Source organism: Syngnathus typhle, linkage group LG20, assembly GCF_033458585.1.
Source record: "Syngnathus typhle isolate RoL2023-S1 ecotype Sweden linkage group LG20, RoL_Styp_1.0, whole genome shotgun sequence".
Taxonomy (NCBI): domain Eukaryota; kingdom Metazoa; phylum Chordata; class Actinopteri; order Syngnathiformes; family Syngnathidae; genus Syngnathus; species Syngnathus typhle.
In genome coordinates this window covers 8,189,710-8,214,163 of record NC_083757.1, presented here as the reverse complement: position 1 = coordinate 8,214,163, position 24,454 = coordinate 8,189,710, and the positions used below count along the sequence as shown (strand labels likewise).

The 24,454-nt window shown below is 47.4% G+C and overlaps 1 protein-coding gene across 1 annotated transcript; it reads right to left on the bottom strand.

The window, feature by feature from the left end:
- Window positions 1–10,150: 10,150 nt before the first annotated feature.
- zbtb10 (zinc finger and BTB domain containing 10) lies at window positions 10,151–23,483 on the bottom strand. The gene is made up of 5 exons (XM_061267287.1): window positions 22,587–23,483; window positions 17,412–18,408; window positions 15,626–15,682; window positions 14,225–14,400; window positions 10,151–13,310 (listed from the first exon to the last, which is right to left on the bottom strand). The coding sequence occupies exons 1-5, from the start codon at window positions 23,214–23,216 to the stop codon at window positions 13,017–13,019; spliced, it is 2,154 nt and encodes a 717-aa protein (XP_061123271.1). The 5' UTR covers window positions 23,217–23,483; the 3' UTR covers window positions 10,151–13,016.
- Between the last annotated feature and the right edge of the window lie 971 nt (window positions 23,484–24,454).

The following is a 24,454-nucleotide window of genomic DNA, read 5'->3' as shown; positions in this document are numbered from 1 at the left end:
CACACACACGCACACACACGCACACACATGCACACACGCTTGTAGTAGGACAGTGTGCGTCTGTGAGAGAGCCCCCCCACGACTGTTTCCCATGGAAGGAAAACAAAGAGCAATATACACACATACGCACACGCATGCACACACATCAGCTGACCTCGCACAGATGAAGCTAACTTGTGTCATGTTTGTGTCTGGCAAGGCTGCCAACAAACACAACTAAAACAACAATTTCAAAGTGATACGGTTTAGTTGTGCCAAGATACAAATCAGTTGAATTTAAATCGAATCTTTTACGATTCGCTCCAACCCCGACATGTTTTTCAAAAGCAAAAACACGGAGCGGGTCTCGGCCTGGTTTTCCTGGAGGTGTTTGCCGCTATGACGTTATTAGGCCGCATGTGCTAGCCTCGCCGGCTTTCATGTTTGCGATCCCACATTTGAAGCTGCGGCAAATGACAAAGTCACGTGACAGCCGTATGAGAAATGCTTTGACGTGACTCGGCCGACGACCGCACATACTTGCTTTGTTCGCGCCGTGCACGCTTGCGGTTATCGATGCGTGCTTGCGATGAGGCACGCCGCTTGCGCAACACACACGCCCCTGTGTGTGCGTGTGTGTGTGCGCGTGTGCGTGTGCGTGGAGTGTGACGGCCCAGAACAAGGAGATCATCAGCCAGTCGAAATGGAAGGGCGGCAACAAACATCAGTACAATTTCCGTACTCAAGTGAAAATGGTCAACGACGTTACGTGTCTGTTACGTGTCAATTTCAGTCAAGGTCAGCAAGAACCGAAATGGGTGGTCGTGCGCTTTTGTTGATTGACAGGCCAAGGTCAGGCTCTGGCTCACCCGCCACTTCCTGCAACATGACTTGTCATTGTGAGGACCCTCGCGTGGGGACGCCCTGTCGCCCACCACCCCCTCGCCCAAGTTACACAGATGTTCCTTCTTGGCACCTCGCCGGGTTGCGGTTGGGGTGACCTGGGGCTTTTTCTCTGGGTTTGGAATCTTTTTTTTTGCGGCGCGGCGGGGCCCCCAAAGCCGGGATGAGGGCTTCCTTTGTGGGATACAAAGCATTGTTTGTGCTGGGAAAGGCTGCCACCGATGTTGAAAGGATGGCAAATTCCAATAATGATTCAAGTTCAGTAGTCACGACATCATTGGAAATGTCACAGTAACCTGAACTGAACGTGCATTTTCACCTCACATTGTAAAATCTTGCGCAGCCCGATGAGGCGTTTGTTGAGTGACCACGATGCAAACTTGCTGATAAGTTGTCAATAAACAAAACATTGCCATCTATTTTCAAGGCTTTGTGAATTGTCCCCCTCGGGGGGAGTGGGTCTCTTTGATTATCTGTTTTTTTTTTTTACGTCAATCTCGACATTGTGGGCATCTTTGCATCTTTGTGCGTGTGTTCCCGCCAAGCGGCACAGTGGAAATCTCTGCCGCCGGCCGGCCACCGCCTCTCAGAAGGCCGCGATGGCCGCCGCGCAATCTCACAGCTATTTCTGTGCGAGTCTTATTTGGGACGTTGAGAAAAGAAAACGAGGCAGCCCCAAGAGAGACGCGGGTGCCCTGGAAGAGGCCCGCCCAGGGCAAATTAGACGGGCGTTTGCTTTCAATTCTGCCTGCTCACGGTTTCCTACCATTTCCTACAAAATCATAACAAAGTGTCATTATTCATGAATTTGGCAGTGTCTGCAGGCCGGCTCGCAACCTGACTCTTCGACACGTGACAGTCGAGCGCCTTGGGCCTGAACCCCATGCGCGGGCGCCGCCGCCTATCTCGGACGGCCCGCGCCATAAAAGTGTCGCAAAGAAACAAACACGGCTAGTATGAACTTGAGATTTTTTTTATCTGCAAGAAAAGCAGGAAGGGTTTAAATTTTTAATGCCAACACTTGAAACGTGTGCACACACAAAGACGGCAAATCGGCACAGTGAAACAAACAGGAGGCCTCACAAGGCTATCCAGTCTTACTGAGGCCACCACACACGCAGGCACACGCATGTTTGGTCATTGTTGTGTCACACTAACACAACCATGCGCACGGAATTCCCCCTGGTGGCCTCACCTGTTTCAACGTATCCGAGTAGTGCACCGTTGTGGACAACACATACACATACACACACACACACACACACACACAGAACAGGCTGTGTGTGTGCGTGCGACAACTGCGCCCACAACCTGTGACAGCATGGGAAAGTAGGTGAAGTGTATTCAGTTGTCAGGGGGCAGAGTTAGCCACCAATGCTAATAATTTGGGACCAATGAAGATGTGCTCATACTGCATCCGGCACGCTCTGCACACTTCCGCATGATTTGGCCAGCGCAACTTCGTAGAATTGAACACACTGAATTTGTGCGGGACAGCTCTAACATCCATTATTAACTGCAGAGTGCTGCGGGGGATTTTTGAAGACATCTTTCTCACAGTCCCCCAGCCAGCGCAGGAATGTCAAGTATCCCGTTGGCCTCCTGGGCCGCGCTCCCACGTCACGCACCAGGCGGCGGCTCAACATTCCCACCGGGCGGCGGTCACGCGGCGGCGGACGGCGCAGACAGCGTGTTTGCCTTTGAAGTGGAGCAAACGGACGTCGGACGTAAATCAGAGCGCGCCATCTATTTGATGTTTGGTGTAATCGAGACTAATGGATAGCAACTCACTAATTAGTCGGCGGGCCTCGGGCTGTGTGATCAAAGTAGGGAGGGGCAGACCTGATAAGCGAACAGGAATTGCATAATTGATCTTGAAAAGTCACGTCGGTGGTTTTTAACAGAGCTTTGAGGGTGTCGATGGGGGGGGGCACAAGATGATCAAAAGCTAACAAAGCTCTGCTATAACACACCTTTAGTTGGACATTTTAATTTTGAACAGACCACCATTATCCCTCCTCAGATCTCACGAGGGCGTACCTGCAGGAGGATGCGCCGACATTCTAAATCGGCGCACGCCCATTCATTTCCGACTTCTCGTGGCTGAACTAAGTCCCACATTTTAGTCATTTTGTTTGACCTCTGAAGGCCAACCTAAATCTTTCCCAGCCTCACGCCAGCTGTCTCCCCCCTCTTGCTGATAAACACGCCTACACATTTGAATATGCAGACACTTGATAGCTGAGGTGCGCCCACGCACATCTACGTGCTAAAGGGAAATGTACTTTCGGCAGTTTGCAAACCCATTTGATTAAGGCTGCGTTAGACACATATAATCATATCAATATAATTTCTAGTAGTAGTGTGGTCGCTTAATAAGTGGAAAGGAATGTGCAGACGACATGAATTTGTTTTCTTCAAAGTACTGTGGAACAGGAGGTCCAGACAGGGAGGATATCTCAAGGCCGGTGAGGAACGCGAATAACAACTCGTCTTTGTGGTCCAGACACCTGTGCTGAGCAGGGGAAAACCCAAACGAGGAGGAGATGACCATCAACCATCGACCAATCACCACACAATATTTTGCATGCTTGAATATTCATATTGTGTTTCTTTAAAACTGGGCAACCCGGAAGAATGTGTTGTCTTTGATGGTCACGAAGGCACACGAGTATTTTGGTGTTAAGGACCCAGGCGCCTGTATTAGCTTGCTTTGTCAGGATTAAACAATTGGTAAATTTGGCCTAATTGATCTCCTGGTCTTCTCTTTGACAGAACGAACTCGCAAAATTGTTAGGTGTACTAGTGTGTGGATTTGGACATAACAATTCTTGTGTTTAATGTTGATCGCAATTTGGAGTCAGATCAATAACTAAAATCCGTAGCCTAACAGTGCTTAAACACAGGTACAGGCGTGCACACACACACGCACACACACATTCACAAAAACATACACAATAATAGAAAAATACAGATAAACCAAAAGCACATTAATACACAGCACCCCATAACGTCATGTTCTATATATAGTGTCGTGTGTGTGTGCGTGTGTGTGTGTGTGTGTGTGTGTGTGTGTGTGTGTGTGTGTGCGCGTGCGGTTGCTGCTGCTGTCCATCCCCTGGTGTTGACATGGTAAACTGATCCTGAGGGGTCTGTGAGGGGAAATATCCCACACAAAGTCACACACAACAGAGGGAGCGGAGCGTCACTCACACGGAGATTGGGTTACAAATTCGAGCTCAACTGTGGGAACCGCCACCTTCTCCCGACACCACACACACACGCACGCAAACACACACGCGCACCACACACACACACACACGTGTTGTCACTTGTGGACACAACACTTCCAAGGGACACACGCGTTGACATTCTCTCATACAGTCAGTCAGGCACGGAGGCATATACCCAAAAAGAAACATATAGACATGCACCCAAATATGCAAACACACTCTTAAGTACACAAACAAGAACTGAGAAACGCAAAACTACGAAGAGACACGAACACAAAAACACGGGCGAAAATAACACACGCATGTAGCAACACGATAAACTCAAAACAACACGCACGCACACACACACACACGCACACAAAACAACACGCACGCACACACACACGTCCAGAAAACCCGCGTACACAAAAAGTCTCCGCAAAACATGCACTAAAAACACACACACACAACTGACTTGTATGGGCGGGTGTTGCCACCTGCTGGTAAATCAGAGTCAGAGTCAGCTTTATTGTCAATTCCTTCATGCCAAGACACACAAAGAAATCGAAATTACGTTTCCTCCATCCCACGGTGACGAGACACAGTACACGAGTAACATACAAGTAAACAACGGGGGAGAGAGTTCAGGACGCCAAAAGCCTGAAGATCACAAACTTCGCCAGAGGCGAGCAGTGCTTGCATCCCACCACAGAGTCCCGGCACCATTCGTCACGGATGTAGACACGCATTCCACCCCCTCGCGATGTTCCCCCTCGTACAATGGCCCGGTCCGCCCGATAGCACGCTAGCCGCTCCAGATGCACAGCAGTTACGCACTGTCCGTTTCATAGATCTCAGCAGGCATGTTGATGCCCAGCGATCGAACGTTCGCCCGAAGAAAGGAAGGCACGGCCGGTGTCGAGCTGGGTTGGCCGCCAGCCTGGCCCGGACGCCCCCGCTCTCGCTTCAGGACGGAGCAGACCGAGCGCCTTTAATCTCCCTGCTTCAAAGTCCAGATCGCCACAAAACTCGCTTCCGCCGATGTCGAGCTGAACCAGCCCGCTGTACTTGTAGCACAACCCGGTGCGACGAGACGAACACACAAAACTGTCGGACAAACCCACATTAAACGACAAAACAAATGTAACAAACGCCATGAAAAAGAAGCAGGGGGCACTCTGGTGTCAATCCTTTTTTTTACTACCGTAATTTTCGGACTATAAATCGCGTTTTTTCATAGTTTGGGTGGGGGGGGGTTTGACTTATACTATACTACTCAGGAGCGTTTTTTTTCACAAATTTGACTTGATCATTAACACATCACTTACCGTTTTTTTCCATGTATAATGCGCAAGATTTAACTAATTTATTGTCCTAAAATCTGGGGTGCGCATTATACATGGGTTTCTTTTTTTTTTTGAAGAAAATCATGGTACAACAATTTTTGAAGAAAATCTAGTCACGGATGGTTCTTTACAACGTCACTTTCCTCTCTTTTCATTTTAACCTAACAGATCGCGGTGGTGCCTTTCTCAGCAGTCGGAGAAATCAACGCCAACAAAAAAAATACATCCAGCCTAGTTAAGAAATCACCAGAAAGATCACCATGACAATTGTGAATAATAAATAATTATTATATATATTATATATATTATTATAATAATAAATAATTGTGATAAATAACTGGAACATCACTCAAATATTGGTGATGCCGTTGAGAGTCTCACATATTTCTTCGCTATCGAGTTTGCTACTGCATGCGCAGTGATACTGACCGGCAGAATAACATCCGGTTGTTCCCAAAGATGATCTTTTTTCTGAAATAATTTTACGTTTACGGACTTAAGTAACCCGGCCGGGTCATACCAACGACTGTAAAAATGGGACCCATTGCCTCCCTGCTTGGCACTCAGCATTAAGGGTTGGAATTGGGCGGTTAGATCACCAAATGATTCCCGAGTCGCTGCTGCTCACTGCTCCCCTCTCCCCCAGGGGATGGATCAAAATCACACGGGGATGGGTCAAATGCAGAGGACAAATCTCACCACACCCAGATGCGTGTGTGACGATCATTGGGACTTTAAAAAAAAAAAAAGTCAAAATTTGGGTGCGTATTATACATGGGTACAGGCTTTTTTCCAGCATCGACATGCCATTTTTAGGGTGCGTATTATACATGGGGGCCCATTATACATGGAAAAAAACGGTACTTACAAGTATAGTTGACCACTTCACATGTTATTTTTAGTATAGTTTATCACTTCACATTAGGGGTGTAACGATACATCGATACACATCGATTAATCGATATAATGCTCTACGATTTATTGGCATCGATGCTAAAGGTAAACATCGATTTATATCGCCGTGTTTGACCTCGGACATTAGACGCGACTTTATTTTGAAATCCAGTTCATTGTTGCTTGCTTCCTCTTTCCGGGAGCAGGGAGCAGTGCGCGGCGTTGTTGTGTTGTGAGCAGAGCACGCAGGTGAAAGGGGAGGCGACAACTAGTACGCGGCTCCTGGGCTGGTGCTATGGCTAGTGTCCAAAAAAGACGAGGAAATTTGCTCTCCTTTAGGCTTCAAGTCATTCGTTTGGAAGCACTTTGGATTCCAAAGAAAAGATGGCTCAACGGACAAGACACGTGCAGTTTGTAAATCCTGCCATGCGGTGATCAAATATTCAGGGAGCACAAATCTCGCCGCACATTTAAAGAAAAAACACCACATCAAAGTTCAGTGTTAAAGTAAGCACTTTGTATACTACAATACTCTTGTAATTTCCTAAATAAAAAGTTTGCAGTACCTTGTTGATTTTGCGTATGAATTGTTATAAATCAGGATATTGTTCTATATTTTTTATTAAAAAAAAATATATATATCGATCGTAGAGCACTATATCGCGATATATCGTGAATGAATCGCAGCAGGCTTTAAGATATCGGCAAATATCGTATCGTAGTTCTTTATATCGATATTATATCGTATCGTGACAAAACCCGAGATTTACACCCCTAATAGTTTATATGTCGTTGTATGGGGCTGTGGAATTATTTGAACTGCGGCGCGGCACACGGCATTATTGACAAAGGACGATCGATGGATTTAATGAATTGGAGTGACACAGATGGTTTTATAAACGTGTTATTTATGTAAAAGTTTTTTTTAAATAACTGAATGTTACGTCAGGCCCGTTCTCAGCTCCTCGTTTGTGTTTGTCACTTTAGCATACCGTATCGTTTAGCCTGTTGTTGCTCGTTTGTCTTTTCTTGGTGTTGGATTTTGTCGAATAAATTGCCCCCCAAAATGTGATTTATACTCCGGAACGACTTATACATGGGTTTTTTTCCACATTTTTGGGGATTTTATGGCTGGTGCGACTTATACTCCGGAGCGACTCATAGTCCTAAAATTACGGTAATAGTGCTAATTTGGATTAATTACGAAAATAGTAGGTGAATTTGATCGCAAGAAAAGATTGGTTTGATTTGAAAGCACTCTCATTGGCAGATAAGAGTGTGCGAGCTCAACTGAGTGCTGCAGTTGCAATTCAAGTGGAAAACTTTCCGCCCAGAGGCGTAGCCAGGAATTTTTCCAGTAGGGGCGCACGCCCACAGGAAAAAAAATCGAACATCACCCACGCCGTTGGCTGATCGCTAAAACAACATCCGGGTCCGGGAGGCAAACGGTAAATGGATAACATCGCGCACATAGAATAGCGCAAGCACATTCGCGCAAGACCGAAAGAAAAAAACGGCATGAAAATGAAGAATCGAGAAAGCTCGATTTTTTTCAACCGGGGCGCAGGGAGTCATAACCGGGGCGCCGCCCCGGCTCGCCCCGGCTTGGCTACGCCTCTGTTTCCGCCAAAAGAGCACGATGAAAAACAAAAAGAAATGACTGCTTGGATAAAGAACTTTCAAAGATCTGGACACTTCCCTACTGATGATCACAAAACTGATGTGTGGCATTGTTACAAAAAAACTGAAGCTAAATTGGTTACCAGATTGGAAGAATTGACTGCTGTTCTTATTCACCTGTCAGTGGATCACCAGCTTCCTGACCAACAGGAGACAGCGTGTGAGGCTGGGGGGCATGACATCTGACACCCGGACCACCAATACTGGAGCCCCTCAGGGGTGCGTCTTCTCCCCACTGCTCTTCTCTCTCTACACCAATGATTTCTCCTCAGGTGACTCTCCTGTGAAGCTCCTGAAGTATGCAGACGACACCACTCTCATCGGACTGATCCAGGACGGTGATGAGACTGCGTACTGAAGACCTTCTACACTGCCATCATCCAGTCTGTCCTCTGCAACTCCATCACTGTCTGGTTTGGATCGGCCTCCAAACAAGACAAGCACAGACTGCAACGGACAATCAGGACTGCAGAAAAGATCATTGGAATCAACCTCCCATCTATCCAAGACTTGTACCTGTCCAGGACCAAGAAACGTGCAAGGAACATCTCTACAGACCCTTCTCAGCCAGGTTGCAGTCTGTTTGATCTACTCCCCTCCGGACGGCGTTATAGAGCTCGGTACGCCAAAACCAGCAGACACAGAGACAGCTTCTTCCCCCAGGCTGTTGCTCTGATGAACTCACACCACTCTTAGAGTCTCAGAGTCATTACTGTGCAATAACATGCTGCTCTCCACACCTTTTTTGAATTTGTCTACACTGTTTGTACTATGTGTCCTCTCTGCATCCATTGCAGCCTGGTCATCCTGGAAGAGGGACCTTCCCATCTGTGGTCTCTTCTCAAGGTTTCTCATTTCCCCTAGCTGGAGTTTTGAGTTTTTCCTTGCCCTTTTGGGAGTTTAACATCAGGGGATGTTTGAGAATATTTGCCATTTTTCACATGTCCTGAGTGTTAGTCACCTAAATGTTGAACAAAGAGTGTGATTTATCGGAGTCAAATTCCTTGTTTGGCACGCTCAAACATGGCGAATAAAAACTCTTGAATCTTGAATGTGTTTGTGCATGATGTCTGTGAAATTTTAACGTCTGTCTGTTGTCGTCCTTCTGTGTGTTTGTGCATGCGTGTGAAGAAGTTGGGGATCCCCGTGTGTGTTTATTTGAATGAGTGATTGGAGCTAGGTGGAACAGCATGGCTCCAGTGGAGGAAAGTTGGTCTACGGTTTGAGCGGAGGTGACTGATGAGTGTGCATGCGCTCCTACCAGGGCGTGTGGCCGCGGGGCGGGGCCTGGTCTCTGCCCGTGGTTGTATGCTGTGCGCGCGCGGGTGTGGGCCGGCGGCATGATCGCTACAGGGGTGGCCAACCTGTGACGTATCGATGTTGCACTGCCGGGCCCTCCCTCGTTCGGGCGGGGCTGTGGCTGTCAGTCGTAACCACGTCCACTCATCACCTCAATCACCTGCACCCGCCTCTGCTCAGCAGCTGACTACTATTTAAACCAGGGACGTGCGGTCAGAGGAGACAAGGGAGCCTAAGCCTACCCTGCCATCATGAAAAGGTGAAAAACAAATTCAATTGCTTTTATTATAAAGTAATTTTCCTTTTCATTTCAATAGGTTTGTATCATTTTGGACCAAGATCGCTGAATTTTTATAGTTATTTTAAAACCAAAGACGATTCGCTCAGAGGAGCCAACTTCCTGTCTAGCAGTGTGCTGCTGCATTTGGTCGCCCTGCCTTGATAGTTTGTGTCAAAGACAGAAAAAAGAAAAAAAAACACCACCAAAAAAGGCCATAGACTACCTAATGAAACTAGCATTTTGCTCGTGCTCACCTTTTCAGGACGACATTTGAAAACAAATGGTGCAGCAATTTATATTGACTGACGCTACAACACTCAAGCCCATATTTGTTGTCGTCTATGGGAAAAAAACATGATTGGCAATACTAAAGTGTGGAATGACTCTCATCTCAAAACACGAATTAAAATAATAATTAAAACTCGCTGAAATATTCTGAATTTATAATGCAAAAGTGAATTAATGCCGCTTTGGATGCATCTCCTTCATCAAAGGTTAAGACAATGCTTGTTTTTTTCTTTCACAATGTCTGAGACACAAAAACAATCCCCCAACAATTTCAGCAATATCAAAGTTTTATTTTTAAAATGTAATATAGAGAGGAACAGTAGTACAATTTGATTTAAAACAGAGAGAAGAGCAACAAACCAGGACAATGTTAAGTTCAATCTTTCAAAAGTTCTAGTAAAAACATAAAAAGAGTAACCTGAATTTTGCTTATTTTGTGTTCGGAGGACACCGGGTTTTGCATCGCTGTCAGAGAGCAAATAAGTTGAAAAACACAACTTTTGTCTTTTTTTTTTTATCTTTAGTGTAAAACAAATACAGCCGGGAAGTGGATGGATGGATGGATGGATGGATGGATGGATGGATGGATGTGTGTATGTGGGGAAACAAAAATCTGTAGTGTGGTGGCATACTTTTGTTTTGCTTATTGTCCATAAATACAGCATTAGAAATAATTGAAAAAAATCAGTAGGATGGTGCAAATAAAAAAAAATGAAAAAAAGACAGGAAGTCAAGGACAAGCAGCGCAAAGCGGAAGGGAGTTAAATATCAAATTTTCCATATATTTCTACTCATAGACTCTCCATATTGTATCTATTACATCACAGGCCCCACCCACAGTGATTTTTGAAAGTGACACGAGGAGGAAGATGAGGGGTACAAACTGCATATGAACACACACTGGCTATACGTTGATATTTTTAGTTGCGTTTTGCTAAATACTACCGCCCCCGTGTGCCATTCGAAAAACATGTGCTGAAGTTGTGGGAGGGGACAATCACTAAGGGGAGGGGCCAAGGGAATGTCGCACGGCTCCTCCCTCCCGTACATTAAGATGAAATAACAATTTTGGTTGGACAAAATAGAAATTAACAGTCTTGATTGCATTTTAGGAGTCAATATACTTAGATATAGATATACGTACATTAAATAACAAACCGCTAAAAAAGAAAAGTTCCATTCAGACCCGCTTTTGGGAGAAAAAAAAATTTCAAAAGTAAGTGCATGTCTATGATGGCGCCATAGAGCTTCACTCATTTTTGTCTGGCGGAACCACACAAACTACCTGGCAGACCAAATTAAACATTTCAAAACAACTTTGGACGTCCAGTCACCGTTACTTGATTCCAAATATATGCGGCGATATAAATGGCGTTTACAACTCTGTACCAAAAAGAAACAAAAAAAGACATCCGCTTTAGGTCCTCGTAACGCATATTTCACACAGAAATGTACTGCCTTATAAAAGCAACAATTTTAAAAAAATGGCAAAGATTACCTGATAGTCCACAGAAGCCCCTTGAAAACCGGCATTTTTCCGCCTCTTTTTGTCACGGCCCGGCAATTTACCCGCCTCGGAGGTTGTATCAAAGTCTTATACGGCGTCAAGATAGGGGGGAGGGTTTTTGGGTGTCAAGAATTCAAGCTACACTTGAGGTCCAGCGCCTTGCCGGGCCAGGGGAGCCAAATTCGTCCGCACTCACCTCTCGCCCATTTTTGCAGGGTTGCTTATGTTTGGAATGACAATAACCAGTAAAGCCATGCTTGGGTTCGGAATTCTGCAATGCGGGACAGGAATGTGGAGTTCAACACTCAAATTCTCTGCGTCTGTTTTTGTGTGAGAGAGGCTAGCTGGTGGTGTTGTAGGAAGGAAGCAAAATGATAAAAATTAAAGCTTTATCGTCGGTCCAGTATTTGTTTAAATGTATACTGCGCTGCTATTGTCTATTAACTTTAACCCTCACTCTTCCCCCCCCCCCCCTTTTCTAATCTGTGCACAAAAGGGGCGGGTCTTGTTGGAGTTTTAGGACGACTATGCTAAGACTTAAAGGCCAGTTTTTGCTGGGTTTGGTGTGAAAGGCAAAAGCGGACAAATGCCGGGTGTTGGTTTGTTTTTGGGCGGGGTCTCTGCGTGAAAGAGGCGATAGTGTTGTAGAGGAGGTGAAGCGTCAGTTGAACAATTGAAGCTTTTTTTTTTTTCATGATGACAGACGTCATGAAAATTAAAGCCTCGCTTGTTTTGTAGGTCCAGTATTCTGCGACAAAGCATTACAGCACCAAACGTCGTCATTTGGAAAAAATTTTTTTTAAAAAAGGGTAAAAAAAACATCAAATGATTCAAGCTTTAAGTGAAGGTCAAATGCTTTTTTAAAGTGTTAGCGTGACGTGGCGATTGGTATAAAGCTAGATATAACGGTCCCCCTCCCCCCCGCACTTTACTTCTTATACTTTTAAATAATTTGTCTTAAAACTCTAAATGAACAAAATGAAATAATAAAGGTGTCTTTTCTTTGAAGTATATTCAGTAGTTTTTCCTGCTCCATCTTGGTGTGCGCTCTGTTTGGCATGATGTCAGCACAGCGCCATTTTCTTTTTTTTTGTCTTTCAAATTAATATAACACAAATATGGCTGTGAGAACGCTAAAGTCACCAAACAGATTTTTTGGTTCCAAGACTTGCACAGGTAAACGGAAAAAGGAAAGAAAAATTGAATAATAAAGAATATTTTAGCGCAACTAAATGCCATCTACGGAGCAAGTTAGAAAAAGGAAAAAAAAACATAATGATAAAAATTAGATCTGTGATAAGACCATAAAATCTTCTTAAATTAAATAATTAACATATTTTGTCTCCAATGATTGGTCTAGCTAGCCCTCCCCGCCTATTTCAAAGGAAATATACAACCCCAAAAAAACAACTTGATGATTTTATATAATCTTTCTTTGTGAGCATTAATAATAATAATTACAATAATAATTAAATCTGTACATGGCGGGGATCCCACGCTACCAAAGCTTTTTTTTTTTTTGTTAAACTCGCATAATCAAGCAACCGCAAGGTTTTGGAGAGCACTTTTGGAGTTGATTGTTTACCAGCTTACATAGTCAAAGCAAAAATAATTTGGGTGAGGCGAGGCTAGAACTCTTTGTTGTCCTCCAGCGGGGTGGCGCCCCGGCGGGCCCAGCCGGCTCGCTCGTGGTCGGCTGAGTCGTTGTCGGCGTCCAGCAGGTCGTCGGCGTCGTCGGCCTCAAAGTCGTCATCCCGGGGGAACTCCATGGGCTCCAGGCCCTCCTGGCTGGCCTGGTGCGAGTCAGCGCAGTCCACGCAGACGCCGTAGCGCCGTGAGCCGTGGCGGATTCCCACGCTGGCCGCCAGCATGAAGATCTTCTTGCACACCATGCACTTGTATTTCTTGTCTTTCTTGTGCACCTGCCAGGGCGCATGGGACGGGACGGACACCGTCAGTCCAGTTTTTGTTCGACAATACAGAGCTAATTTCTTTCGCTGCCTTTCTTTGGAATGGACTGCGCCTCTTCATGAAATGAATTGACAACTATGTTGACAATTGATTCATCATCTCGAGACATTGACTTAAAATTGTCAAACATCTTGGAAATCTACCCTTTTAAATAGAGGTAGCAAAATGAATTGAATGCCAAATAATTGACAACTACTTGGTGATGGACCAACATGTAAATGTCCAACTCCTCTAGCCTTTTAACGAAACGGGTCAAAATAAAGGAGCAATTATCAGTTTTCATATTGATCTCCAACAACATGATAATCAATTAACCTTTCTCAGAATTTCAGCCTCAACTTTTCCAATTTCTGTAACCTTCCATAAACGCGTTTCATCAGAGACCCACTTCTACTGAACACATTTTTTTTTTATGATTTTCTGACAAACAGACTAAAACAATAAGTAACTAAATAAATAAAGGGGCAGAAATTCACATTTCTTCAGATGCCATTCAATCATTAATAAGAAAATATTCAACAGATTATTATTGAGCCCTTCATTGGGCTGCAACAGACTTACTTTAATATACAGTCGGTGCAACAATCATTTCATTATTTGAATGAACAATAAATTGTTTCGATCAACTGTCTAATTGCTCTGAATTCCAGCCTTAACGATAATCTCAGGAATTCTGCAGGCAATTTTTTTTTGTTCAGTCAAAAAGATTTGCAAATCTTCGCTTTGACTTTACCAAACCATCATGGACATTTTTCTCAATTTTCTGCTTTTTGGACTAGCTGATTTAGAATTCTAGGTCAAGTGAATAATTGCACCATGGCCAGTGGCAAGCCGGCATTCTTCCCGGCGACTTGGGCGTACTTACCAGGGAATGTCTCTTGACGTGCTCGCGGCGGGTGAAGAGTTTGCCGCAGATGTCGCAGCTGAAGGAGCGCACGCCCGAGTGGATGACCAGGTGCCTCTTGAGCGTGCGCCGGTGCTTGGCGATGTAGTTGCAGTGCGGACACTTCAGCTTGTTGATGGAGAGCAGCGACGACTCTCCTGGTAGCAAAGGGGAAAAAGTCAGCGGGGAACTGGCGTGTTGCTTACTTGCGTCAAGGGCCGTCAATCAAAACGGCAACTTTTAAAAGGCATCGTGAGGGTTCACAACTCGGCAGAAGTGATCACCAGATGGTTGCTGGCTGGTTCCCCGCGATGCACTTTGACACTGCGAGGGTTCTGCATGGCCAACTGCAGCTAGCAAGCTACATTGTGCCCGCTTGGACAAGAGGCACCAAGAGGATCATGCCATCTGCTCTCCCCGCTCCCGCCCGCCTGCCACCCGAGGATGATAACGAGCTCGTGCAGACAGATGGTTTTGAGCGTAAATTAGTCGCCTATTGATTGTGAAGGCGCTTGAAAACGGAGCACGCCAGGGGGAAGTGAAGAGTCACGGCCTTTTGTTTGAACTCACAACGGTGTAGTCGACAAGGCAGGTTGCTAAGGGGGGAGGAAGTGAAGGCTTGGGAAGAGTTGAATCCTAGCCTACCTGTGCTGAGTGTGCGTGTTGGGGCAAGCACACTTCTTGTCCAGTGTGCTCATTTCAAGTAACAAAGGGGTGGTGCACCTTTTTCCTAATTTAGCAATCACTTAGCATGCAACCACACTGTTGCCATGGTGATGACATGCTTCCACCCTAACCTCCACTCAGTTGACTTGCAATGGGAGGGCATACATTTGTTTGTTTGTTCACCTGCAACACAATTGGGGAGCCTGACACCGAGAAGCAATTTAACAGACAAGTACAACAAAAACTTCTTGTACTGCGTACAACCACATTGTTGTCACAGTGATGTCACGCTTTCAGCCCAACCTTCTATTCATCATTTGAATTGAAATGACAAGCATAAACTTAAGCATGACAGAATTGGCAAGTCTTAATTTGAGTGAAACACATTTGCAAATTTAATAGATAATAAAACATTCAAATTTGCACCCAAAGAAAAACCCACCTCAATGCTGCTTTACCAAAACAAGAAAATTAAAAAATACAAAACTATTATTACTCTTTAGAAGATTTTTCTTTCTGTTACAACCCTCTTCTTTTGTAACAACTTGTACTACATTTTACAAACAGGCTGGTTGGTGTGTCTGCTTATAAATGTTAACACTGTGGTTGAATGACCAATTTCCTCTGAAAAAATCTGCGACATTGTGCGTTTGTGGTTTTGTTGATATTGCAAGGTGGCCTCGATGAAAATGTTTGAGGATGCTTGTGGCCGCTTACCATTCTCCCAGGACTCCCCAGGCTGGATGATGCTATACTGGATCTGATTGGCCAGCTCTGGGAAAAGGAGGGCGGGGTTTAGGATAAAAGGAGGGAGGGAACCAATGACAGGGAGACAAAAAACATTAGAAGGGAGAGGTGGGAGGTTTGTCGGAGGGGAGACGGGCGCGGCATTTTTGTGTACACAACTAACCACTCCACACACATCCACGCACATATATATGCCCTATTGTATGTAAGTAGATGGTGGGGGGGGCACACCTGCGAGTGCGTGTAACCGGTTCCGCCATGTTGTGTTCCTACGTCCCACTAAGAACATGGCCGCCACGCACCCTTGGTCAATATTTAGAAACGGGCCTGGCTGCAGAGGTGGCCACACCCACTAATACCAAGGTTGGAGGTATTAATAAAAAAGAAAAAAAAAGCCAATTTATTTACAAAAATATTTACAAAAATATTTACAGCCACTGTAATCTCAACCTGTACAACCCAATAGAGTAAAACAGGTAAGTTGTAAAAGTGTGCACACCCTCTTACTAAACAATACTCAGAACAAAACAATCACATTCAAACTCAGACTAAATCAAACAACTGTCACGCTTGATTCTAAAGTTCAGCTGTTGGAGTAGCTCACACATAGTCTCACTAGCTGTACGATATTTTCTTCGACTTAAGTTGTACAGGTCCAGATCGTGAATAGCAGCACGTTGGCAAACTTGTGCATTCAGCGCTTGATTGTGAAAGTGCAAGCGAGGTTGATTAACGTGGCCAACTTGCCCCAAAATCAATTGCACGCTGCTCTCAGCTTTCTGTGCGGAAGCCATGTGACGCGTGCAACAAAACATGCCACTGTGCGGCACCTAATCGGACATGGCCATGGGACTGGGGGGGGAGAAGTCGATCCATTTTGCTGATAAGGATGATCTGCAGCGTGCACATTTTCTTTCTTCAATGCTGCAAAAGACGCAGCCAATGTATAAGCGCACGCTTGGGCGCAAACCATTAGCGCCACACCCCTCAAACCCCACAAGGCATCACTTGTGGAGCGCATTAGATGGAGCTACAGGCACTAAGAGCATTGCAATGCATTTAGAGGGGAGGCCTGAGGGAGAAGAGACGACCCCTCCACCTCCCACCCCACAGCGGTTTCTTCATTAGGAAGCGAAGCAAATGTCGGAAAAAGCACATCCCTCGCTTCTGTCACGGTGGAGGAGTGCCGCTTTAATGGCCGAAGGAGAGATTTACAGTGGCGAAAGGCCGGCAAGTAGATTAAAAGGTTATTCAAGGATCCCAGCGGGTGGAATCAACATGGAAGGACACAAAGAGGATTTCCAAATGGAATCACACAAATTTTATTTTACTGTGGAAAGCCAAGAGTGCGCGGCGAGGACTCGTGCGGCGTTGGCGAAGCAGCGGCCGCAAAGTAGGCGTTAAGGTGGCGATAAGCCTCCGTGCCCTCCTCCCGCCCACCTCCAGAGCGATTAGCGGGGGATCATCAGGAGGGAACACCACGCCAGATTGAGCCTGCTTGATCATCGCGCGCACACGCGGGCAGCCCGCTCTAGAGCGCTTGACGTGCATCTGTATTGGTGATGTCAAAATGAAAAATCGAATCGATTATCAACCTAACCGTTTGGAGCCGGTGTTTGACTTCAAGCTGTCCAAATCCTCTGATTTCAGCCCCTCAAAGGAAATTATTTGTCGCACGGCGTCAACATGTCAGCAATTTTTTTTTTTTAATTTGGGCAGAGGGAGGATGCATGAAGAGTGCAAATGTGCGTCATACCGGCATTTTCCGAGAGCGCCGAGAAGTCCTCTCGGGGGTAGGAGGCGGACGGCTGGATGAACATGCCTTCGTCAAAACCCTCCTCGGGTTCGGGCGGGAAGTTGTAGACAAAGCGCCGTGTGGTGGCCTGCTTTTTCCGGCGCCCGCTGCCAGCAGCAGCGTCGGGGGTCTCGTGTTTGATGGTGGCGGCCGCGCCCGGTTCGTTCCAGACGAAAACCCGAGCGTGGGCCTCGTTGTCGGCCGAGTCGGACGAGTTTTCGTGGTGGTGTTGGGTCCAGGCTCCCGTGGGGGCGCCGGGGGGACCGGCCCCGACCGGCGTCACCTCCACGTCGGTGGACTCCTCCTTGAGCCGGGCGGCGCCATTGTCGAGCTCCCCCGCCGCCTCCTTGGCCCGGCTGTTGCCGCTGGCTTTGATGGACAACTTGGAGAGGATGGTGGTGGCCCAGAAGTTGCTGGGTTTACGGTCGGGGCGCCCCCGCTGGCCCTCCTTGGCCAGCGTCTGCCGCTTGTTGTAGTCCACCAGCACCGAGTCGGGAGCCTCCTGCTTGATGCTGATGTTGAGCGCGTCCTTGATGAATGCCCGGCACGACTGCACCACCTCGGTCATCTGCAGGTAGCTGGCCACCGACATGACCTCAATGGCGTTCTGGCTGGTGAGCAGCAGGTTGCCCGAGTAGAGGAAGTCCAGGATGACTGAGAAGCCCTGCACGGCGGCCACGTCCAGGTGCGTGACGGTGGCCTGGTCCTGCACCTCGCTCTGAGTCAGGCAGTAGAGGGTCTTGAAGTAGCGGCTGCCCGCCACCAGGATGTTCTTGTGGGCGCGGAACACCTGGCCCGACACCACGATGTTGACGTCGCACAGGATGCCGCTCTTGCGCTGCTTGTCCAGCTCCTGCAGCAGTTGGTAGCAGTAGGAGTTCTCATTGGGCTTGTTGTGGTAGTCCTCCTCCGAGGAGTTGGTGGAGGGGCTGGCGTTGTCCGATGGCCTTCCTGACTCCTGGGTCATAGCAAAACCACACGGTTAGGTGATGGAAGGCGCTAAATTAGTAGATTGAGGTTTCTGAATGTTGTCAGTCACAATATTATTCTGATTCAGTCCATTTACAAGAAGGGCATGTATGTACATATATATGTAATATGTAATCTTTTTCTGGAACAACCGGCATCAAGCTGGACACATTTGCAAAAAGTCACCTTTTAGGCTCTCCATATACTTTGAGCAGTCTTCTATTTTGTTGCCCTGAAGACACAAATGTAAGTTTAAGGCAGTGCTTCTCAAATAGTGGGGCGCGCCCCCCTTGGGGGGCGCGGTGCTATTCCTGGGGGGGCGCGTGTGACCCTGGGGAACAGGCTTTTTTTTTGGCAGTACTAGAATAAAGTGTAATTGCGCGTTTACTACAGCAGGGGGCAGTGGCGCTCTCATTGTTACTTCTGTCACGTTTGCGACAGTGCAACGTTTTACGACTTACAAGACAAGTTAGGATAGTCACGGTGGGGAGGGGGGGCGCGAATAGTTTTCTTCTTGCTAGGGGGGGGCGTAACAGAAAATAATTGAGAAGCACTGGTTTAAGGGGACGAATGGCTAGGAAAGCTTGCTGGAGAATTTGAGCACACCGTGTACGGGTTGTGTGTTTATACCAATCGAACAGTATTTCCCTGGCGCTGGCCTCATCTTTACTCAACATTCTGGCGTGGGCAAACACCCCGAGGGCTCCCGACACGCCTGCTCAAGGTAGACAAACCGGTCCGACGGGCTTCCAAAAGGGGAGTGGGGATACAAATGAGCTTGCTACAATGGAAGGACGGGCTGCCTGGACCGGGAGCCGTCGGCACCTCCCGCTTTCCAAGTTGAATGGAATTGTTTGGAAAACCTTCTGGCTTGCTTGAGGAGTAGATGAATCAAATCTCATGGTGGACTTTTTGCACACTGGAACAAAGAGAGACCTGGCGGAGGACGGATGACGGGGAGGGGAGTTGTCAGAAGAGCTGAACTATCCCCCACCCGTCCTACTCACAAGCCAAAGAGTACCTGGTACCGGGCAAGTAAGATGGGAGAGTACACAAAACAACACACGCGCGAACGCACACACGCGCGAACGCACACACGCGCAAACACCATGAGCTTCATCGTACATACAAACCGCACCGAAAACATATACAGGACGCCTACATTGACAGTTTATTTTTTGCAACAAAATTGCACAGCAGTTGTCCTAATCCAGAATAATTCACATTCCTCTGGCATTTTTGCCCCCATCCCACCACCCTCGCCAACACACAGAAAGCAAGCTGCACACACGCGCGCGCGCGCACACACGCGCGCGCGCACACACACACACAGACACGAACACACAACTGGGATTTCAGCCGATTAAATTCATTTCGCAGAGGTCCCCACCCAGCCCCCACTGTCCGTGCAGCAGCCCGGGCACACGAGATGGCATACTAAGAGGAGAGAGGAGCGGGTGGGATGAGGTGGGGGTGTTATCATACATCCTCGGCCACACAGCTGGAGGGAGAGAGCGATGAGATGTGAGGGATTGCCAGAGAGCGAATGGGAACACGCTCGCCATAACGGCTGAAAGGAAGCTTAGAATGGAGGAAAAGTTACAACGGCAAGATAAGAGATGGCTAATAGTCGGCAGACCTTGAGAGAAAACGTGGAGCTGGGGGGTGGGGGGGGGCACGTTAGGCAAAGGAACGCGAGCAAGCGCCAAAGTCGACAAGGCCACCCCATATTTGAGTGGGCTTCACAATGCCCCACGTTCTCCCCGAGGCTCATTGTCCACTTACTGTGGGTCTTTTGTAAACTCATTCTTTTTCCTTTCCTTTTGCATGTGTACTACGCTGGCATGTGGGCAAGGAGAGCCACAGTCGCTGACACGTGAAGGAAAAGCTCAACCGCAAATGGGATGGCAGGCGGATGACAACAATTGACGACGGACGGGTTGAGCGAGGCATCAAAACAGGCCACGACACAAATAAAGCTCAAACCTAAACAAACCGTGGAGCTCTGCCCCCTCAAGGGACGGCAGATCGGTCCCAAACACGACACGCCTTGAACAGTAAACCAGCAGAAATTAAAGCCCCCCTGAAAACCCCACCCAGAACTCACAACCCCCTGCCCACAACTCAAGTCAACCCGACCGGCCGGTCCCCAGTTAGCAGAACAATACAGCTGTGTGCGAGTTGCTAATTTAACAAGAATTCTCCCTGTCCCCAGCTTGTCCCGTCCCACTGACTTGCAGCCCCCAATAAACATCCCGTCCACGGGAGATGGCAAATCGCAAACACTCCGCAAACACGGGGGTGGCCTTGTCTTTGTCAGAGCTACAATCAAAGGGTGAAATGACCCCCCAATCTTCCGCCCATGGGGATCACTTGAGCTAGCCGATCTTTGACCCAACCGCGGGGGCTGGGCTTCAACAACTCACATGAAGCGCAAGGGTGCGACGACGTCTTTTGCCCCTCTGAAGGCCAGACTAAATTTTGGTTTGGCTACATTTGGTTGCCAGGGAGAATCAGAAGCATTGAGCGCCCTAATCCACTGGCGGCGCTCTCCTTCCCAATTAGACACGTGTACAAGTTAGTGGATCATTAAGTCATTCCGATTAGCAAGTGCCAGTGGCAAGCAAAGAGACTAAATGCGGCAGTCCAATCCTCTTGCGAGCCAACTGAGCCTCGCAAGTCAGTTGCGATAGCTCACTCAGCGCCACAAACGCTCTTTGACACGTGATTGGAATGGTCCGCAACGTTGACCTAACACTCCTTGCTTTTATGGCATCTGAGAACGCCGTGCAGATGTCTGCACCATAAAAAAAAGGTTATTTAATCACACACACATCCACTCTTTACCGTCACGTAGCCCTCAAATATTCGAGCGGAGATTTCAACAAGCTTGAATCACAAGATACACCTCAAAGGGACGACCGCCAAGAACAAAAAACAATATTAGAAAATTATCCTTGATTTCATCGATGTCGCGGCACCATGTAATGAGTTAATTCTTTGAAGACCACTCGCACAGAATTATTTTCCTTTTTGTTTTAGTACAGGGTTACCAATTTTTGGCAACAAAACTTTTACCTTAAAACCATGACTGCGATGTGGCTCACCGTTTGACATCTCTGGATTAGGGACATCTATTTCACCCTGCTCTCAACCCTCCTTTTTCTTTTTTTGGCTCTTGTCCAGTATGGATTTTCCGGGGGTCGTTCTGGCACAACACCTCTAATTTAGCTCCCCAAGGGGAGGAGGGGGAAGGCTGTGTAAAAGCAACAGAGGTCACCAGGGAGCACGAGCCTTGAGAGGAAGGCACAAAGGGCGGGGGGGGGGGCGGCATGCAGCTCCCCTTGTCACTGTGACCTCTGGCGCGATAGTAATCAAGATAGATGCCAAGGCAACGGAAAACAAGGAAAAAGGAAGGGGCATATGTACAGTACCAACTGAATGAAACTGCTTCAGGGGTGTGCAAACAAATGTACTTAAGGGTCAATTTGAATAGTTTTTAGGAAGCCAGGTCATTAAACGCTTTTGTAAGATATTAATCAGTTATTTATAGTCAAATGCAATTAAATTGTTAACGATAAATAAAATGGTAAGTGCATATCTAAAATGTTTTAGTAAAATTATATAAATGTCAAATGATTCCTTTGAACTTATGAACTACTTTACATTATGGTTGCACTTTATGAACAGATCCAGGGTCGGATTAAAGAGCTGAGCCAGGAGCTTTGATGGACCCGCGGGCTATATTTTGCTTACAACTGGCCTTGAACAAATACTTTTCTGCTGTTTACTGCCAAAACAAACACGAGTAGGAAGCATTGAGGGAATCACAAAAACTCACGGTTGTACTCGATAGCCAGCTAACTTGCACGATTTTCAGCGTTTGCATCGAGAATTTCCCTCCAGACTCGAGCGTCTCATTCCGGCTACACGGCCAACAAGCTACCAGTTAGCTTAGCCCTAAACTAGCTCCTAAACTAATTAGCTTCAAAGCGGACAGCGGGGATCTCCGACAAGCTGGTTCTCGACTGCAAATGATTGATAAAGTTACTCATATGTCAACCATAAGACGTGGTGTTAAAAGTCGATAAAATGTGTTTGGGTGGTTTGAAAGTGTCTTTCATGTCAAGGTTTGATAGCGGTTCAGGAGTGTGGGGTGCGAGTTACCTGTTTGCTGGGGTCATTCATGCCGTGCTCGGCCGACAGGTGATGTCGGAGGAGCAGGGCCCGCTTGTAGCTCCTGCTACCCTTGGTGAGCTCGTCGCCGTTCCGGGTGGCGGCGTCGCGGCACCACCAGCACGACATGAGCCCCGTCTGCTGGCAGAAGCGCAGCCATGGGAATTCGTGGAGCCACGACGCGTGGAAAAGCGAATGCTTCTGGAGTAGCGTCTGCGGTCTCATCCCCACGCCGCATTTCCTGGGTCCCGCCTCGGCGCTCCCGGACTCCGTCAGGTCTTTAGTGCACGCTTCCTTGTAGCCGTTGGCGACTGCGTCACCTTCGGCGTCGCTGCGACTGCGGCTCCCGGCCGCCCCCTCCGTGTCCTCTTCCTCCTCCGCGTCCGGCTCCGTGCTGTCGCTCACCGAGCCGGCGCCCTCCAGTCGTTTCCGCGTTGGTCCCGTCGTCCCCAGGTCCCCGTCGTCGTCTTGGTCCGGCCGGTTGCCGTTAAAATGTCGGTCCTGACAGGCCGGGGCCTCCCAGCTGCTACCGTTCCCTCCGCCGCAGCCTGCGGAGCCCGTTAGCCCGGCAAGTCCACCGCCTCGGAACGCCAGCGACCTGCGGTTTCTCTCGCCGGACATTTTCTTGCGCTAATGACAAATGTCTCACCAGGATCCCCCCCGCCACGGCAAATGCTCCTTTTCCCCTTCCGTCTTCTCTCTTGTCACCCACGCCGTCGTTGATCGTCGTCTTTCGGTCGCGAGGTGCCCGGCGGGTACGAGTGTTTCAGTTATGCGGAAAACAATCGCTCTTTTAGGGGCATACTGGCATTTTCAGGGTTCTGGCTGCGTCCGCGCAGGCCCCGCAGAGGTCGAATGGCAACGACTTTCCTCCCCACAATGCACCTCGACTGGTGCTGGAGGAGGAGCGGGGGGGGGGGGGTTGGATGAGGGGGAGCTGGGGTGCCGTGGCTTGCCAATGGGGGCTTTTGTGTGTGCAAGACTGCACCCATTTTCCGCATGCCTCTCATATCGCTCAGTCCCTCGCGCTCGCCTTTTTTCATTTAGTTATCTCCTTAACGCTTTCAGGCTCTGCTCAAAGCATAGAAATTGACTTTTTGAAGACCTTTCAATCTCTTGTACGTCGTAGTATGATCACGTGACGTAATACAAGTTTGCCGTGTGGAGACGATTATATTATTCTGATAACAATAAAATCCTCAATGACATGCCACATAATTCTGCTATAATTATGTTGCATTTTAGTACTTTTTTGTTTATTGTGAGTTAATACTTTTATACATGTACAAATATTTTAAATACAACTGCAATAGTATAAAATAATCCATTGTTTAAATCATTACATGGCACTCAAGAATAAATTATAACATAAAATATTTAATGTAATAATAAATGCACCTTATGATAGGAGATTTTTCACATCATTCACGTTTAGAATATTTGTTCCCAGAACTGTACGGCATGTCCATCACCCCCCACCCCCCCACCCCCACCCTTTCAGGCAGGGCCTATGAAACTAGAAACTATTTTCTTGTGGTTTGAGCTTAATTGAAGTCTGTGAACAAGACAATAGAGTACAGGTACAGCAAGCACCTGTCCCACAATGCTGTTGTCCTCTACAGTGAACGGTACAGAATGTCCACTTCAGCTTCCTTGCACTTGCACAGGCTGGGCAAGAGGCGGTCATTCATGAGAACCTCCCTCTCTGTGAAAGTGTGTGACCTGCTTTGTGCATTTGTGATAGTTGTTTGCATAGCCGGGTGTAAAGTTTCACTGGCGTCCAATTAAGGGCTTTGCAGACAGCGTGTGAACAGCAACGGGGGCATAAGCCGCCCTTAGTTAACATTGAGGTGGCTATG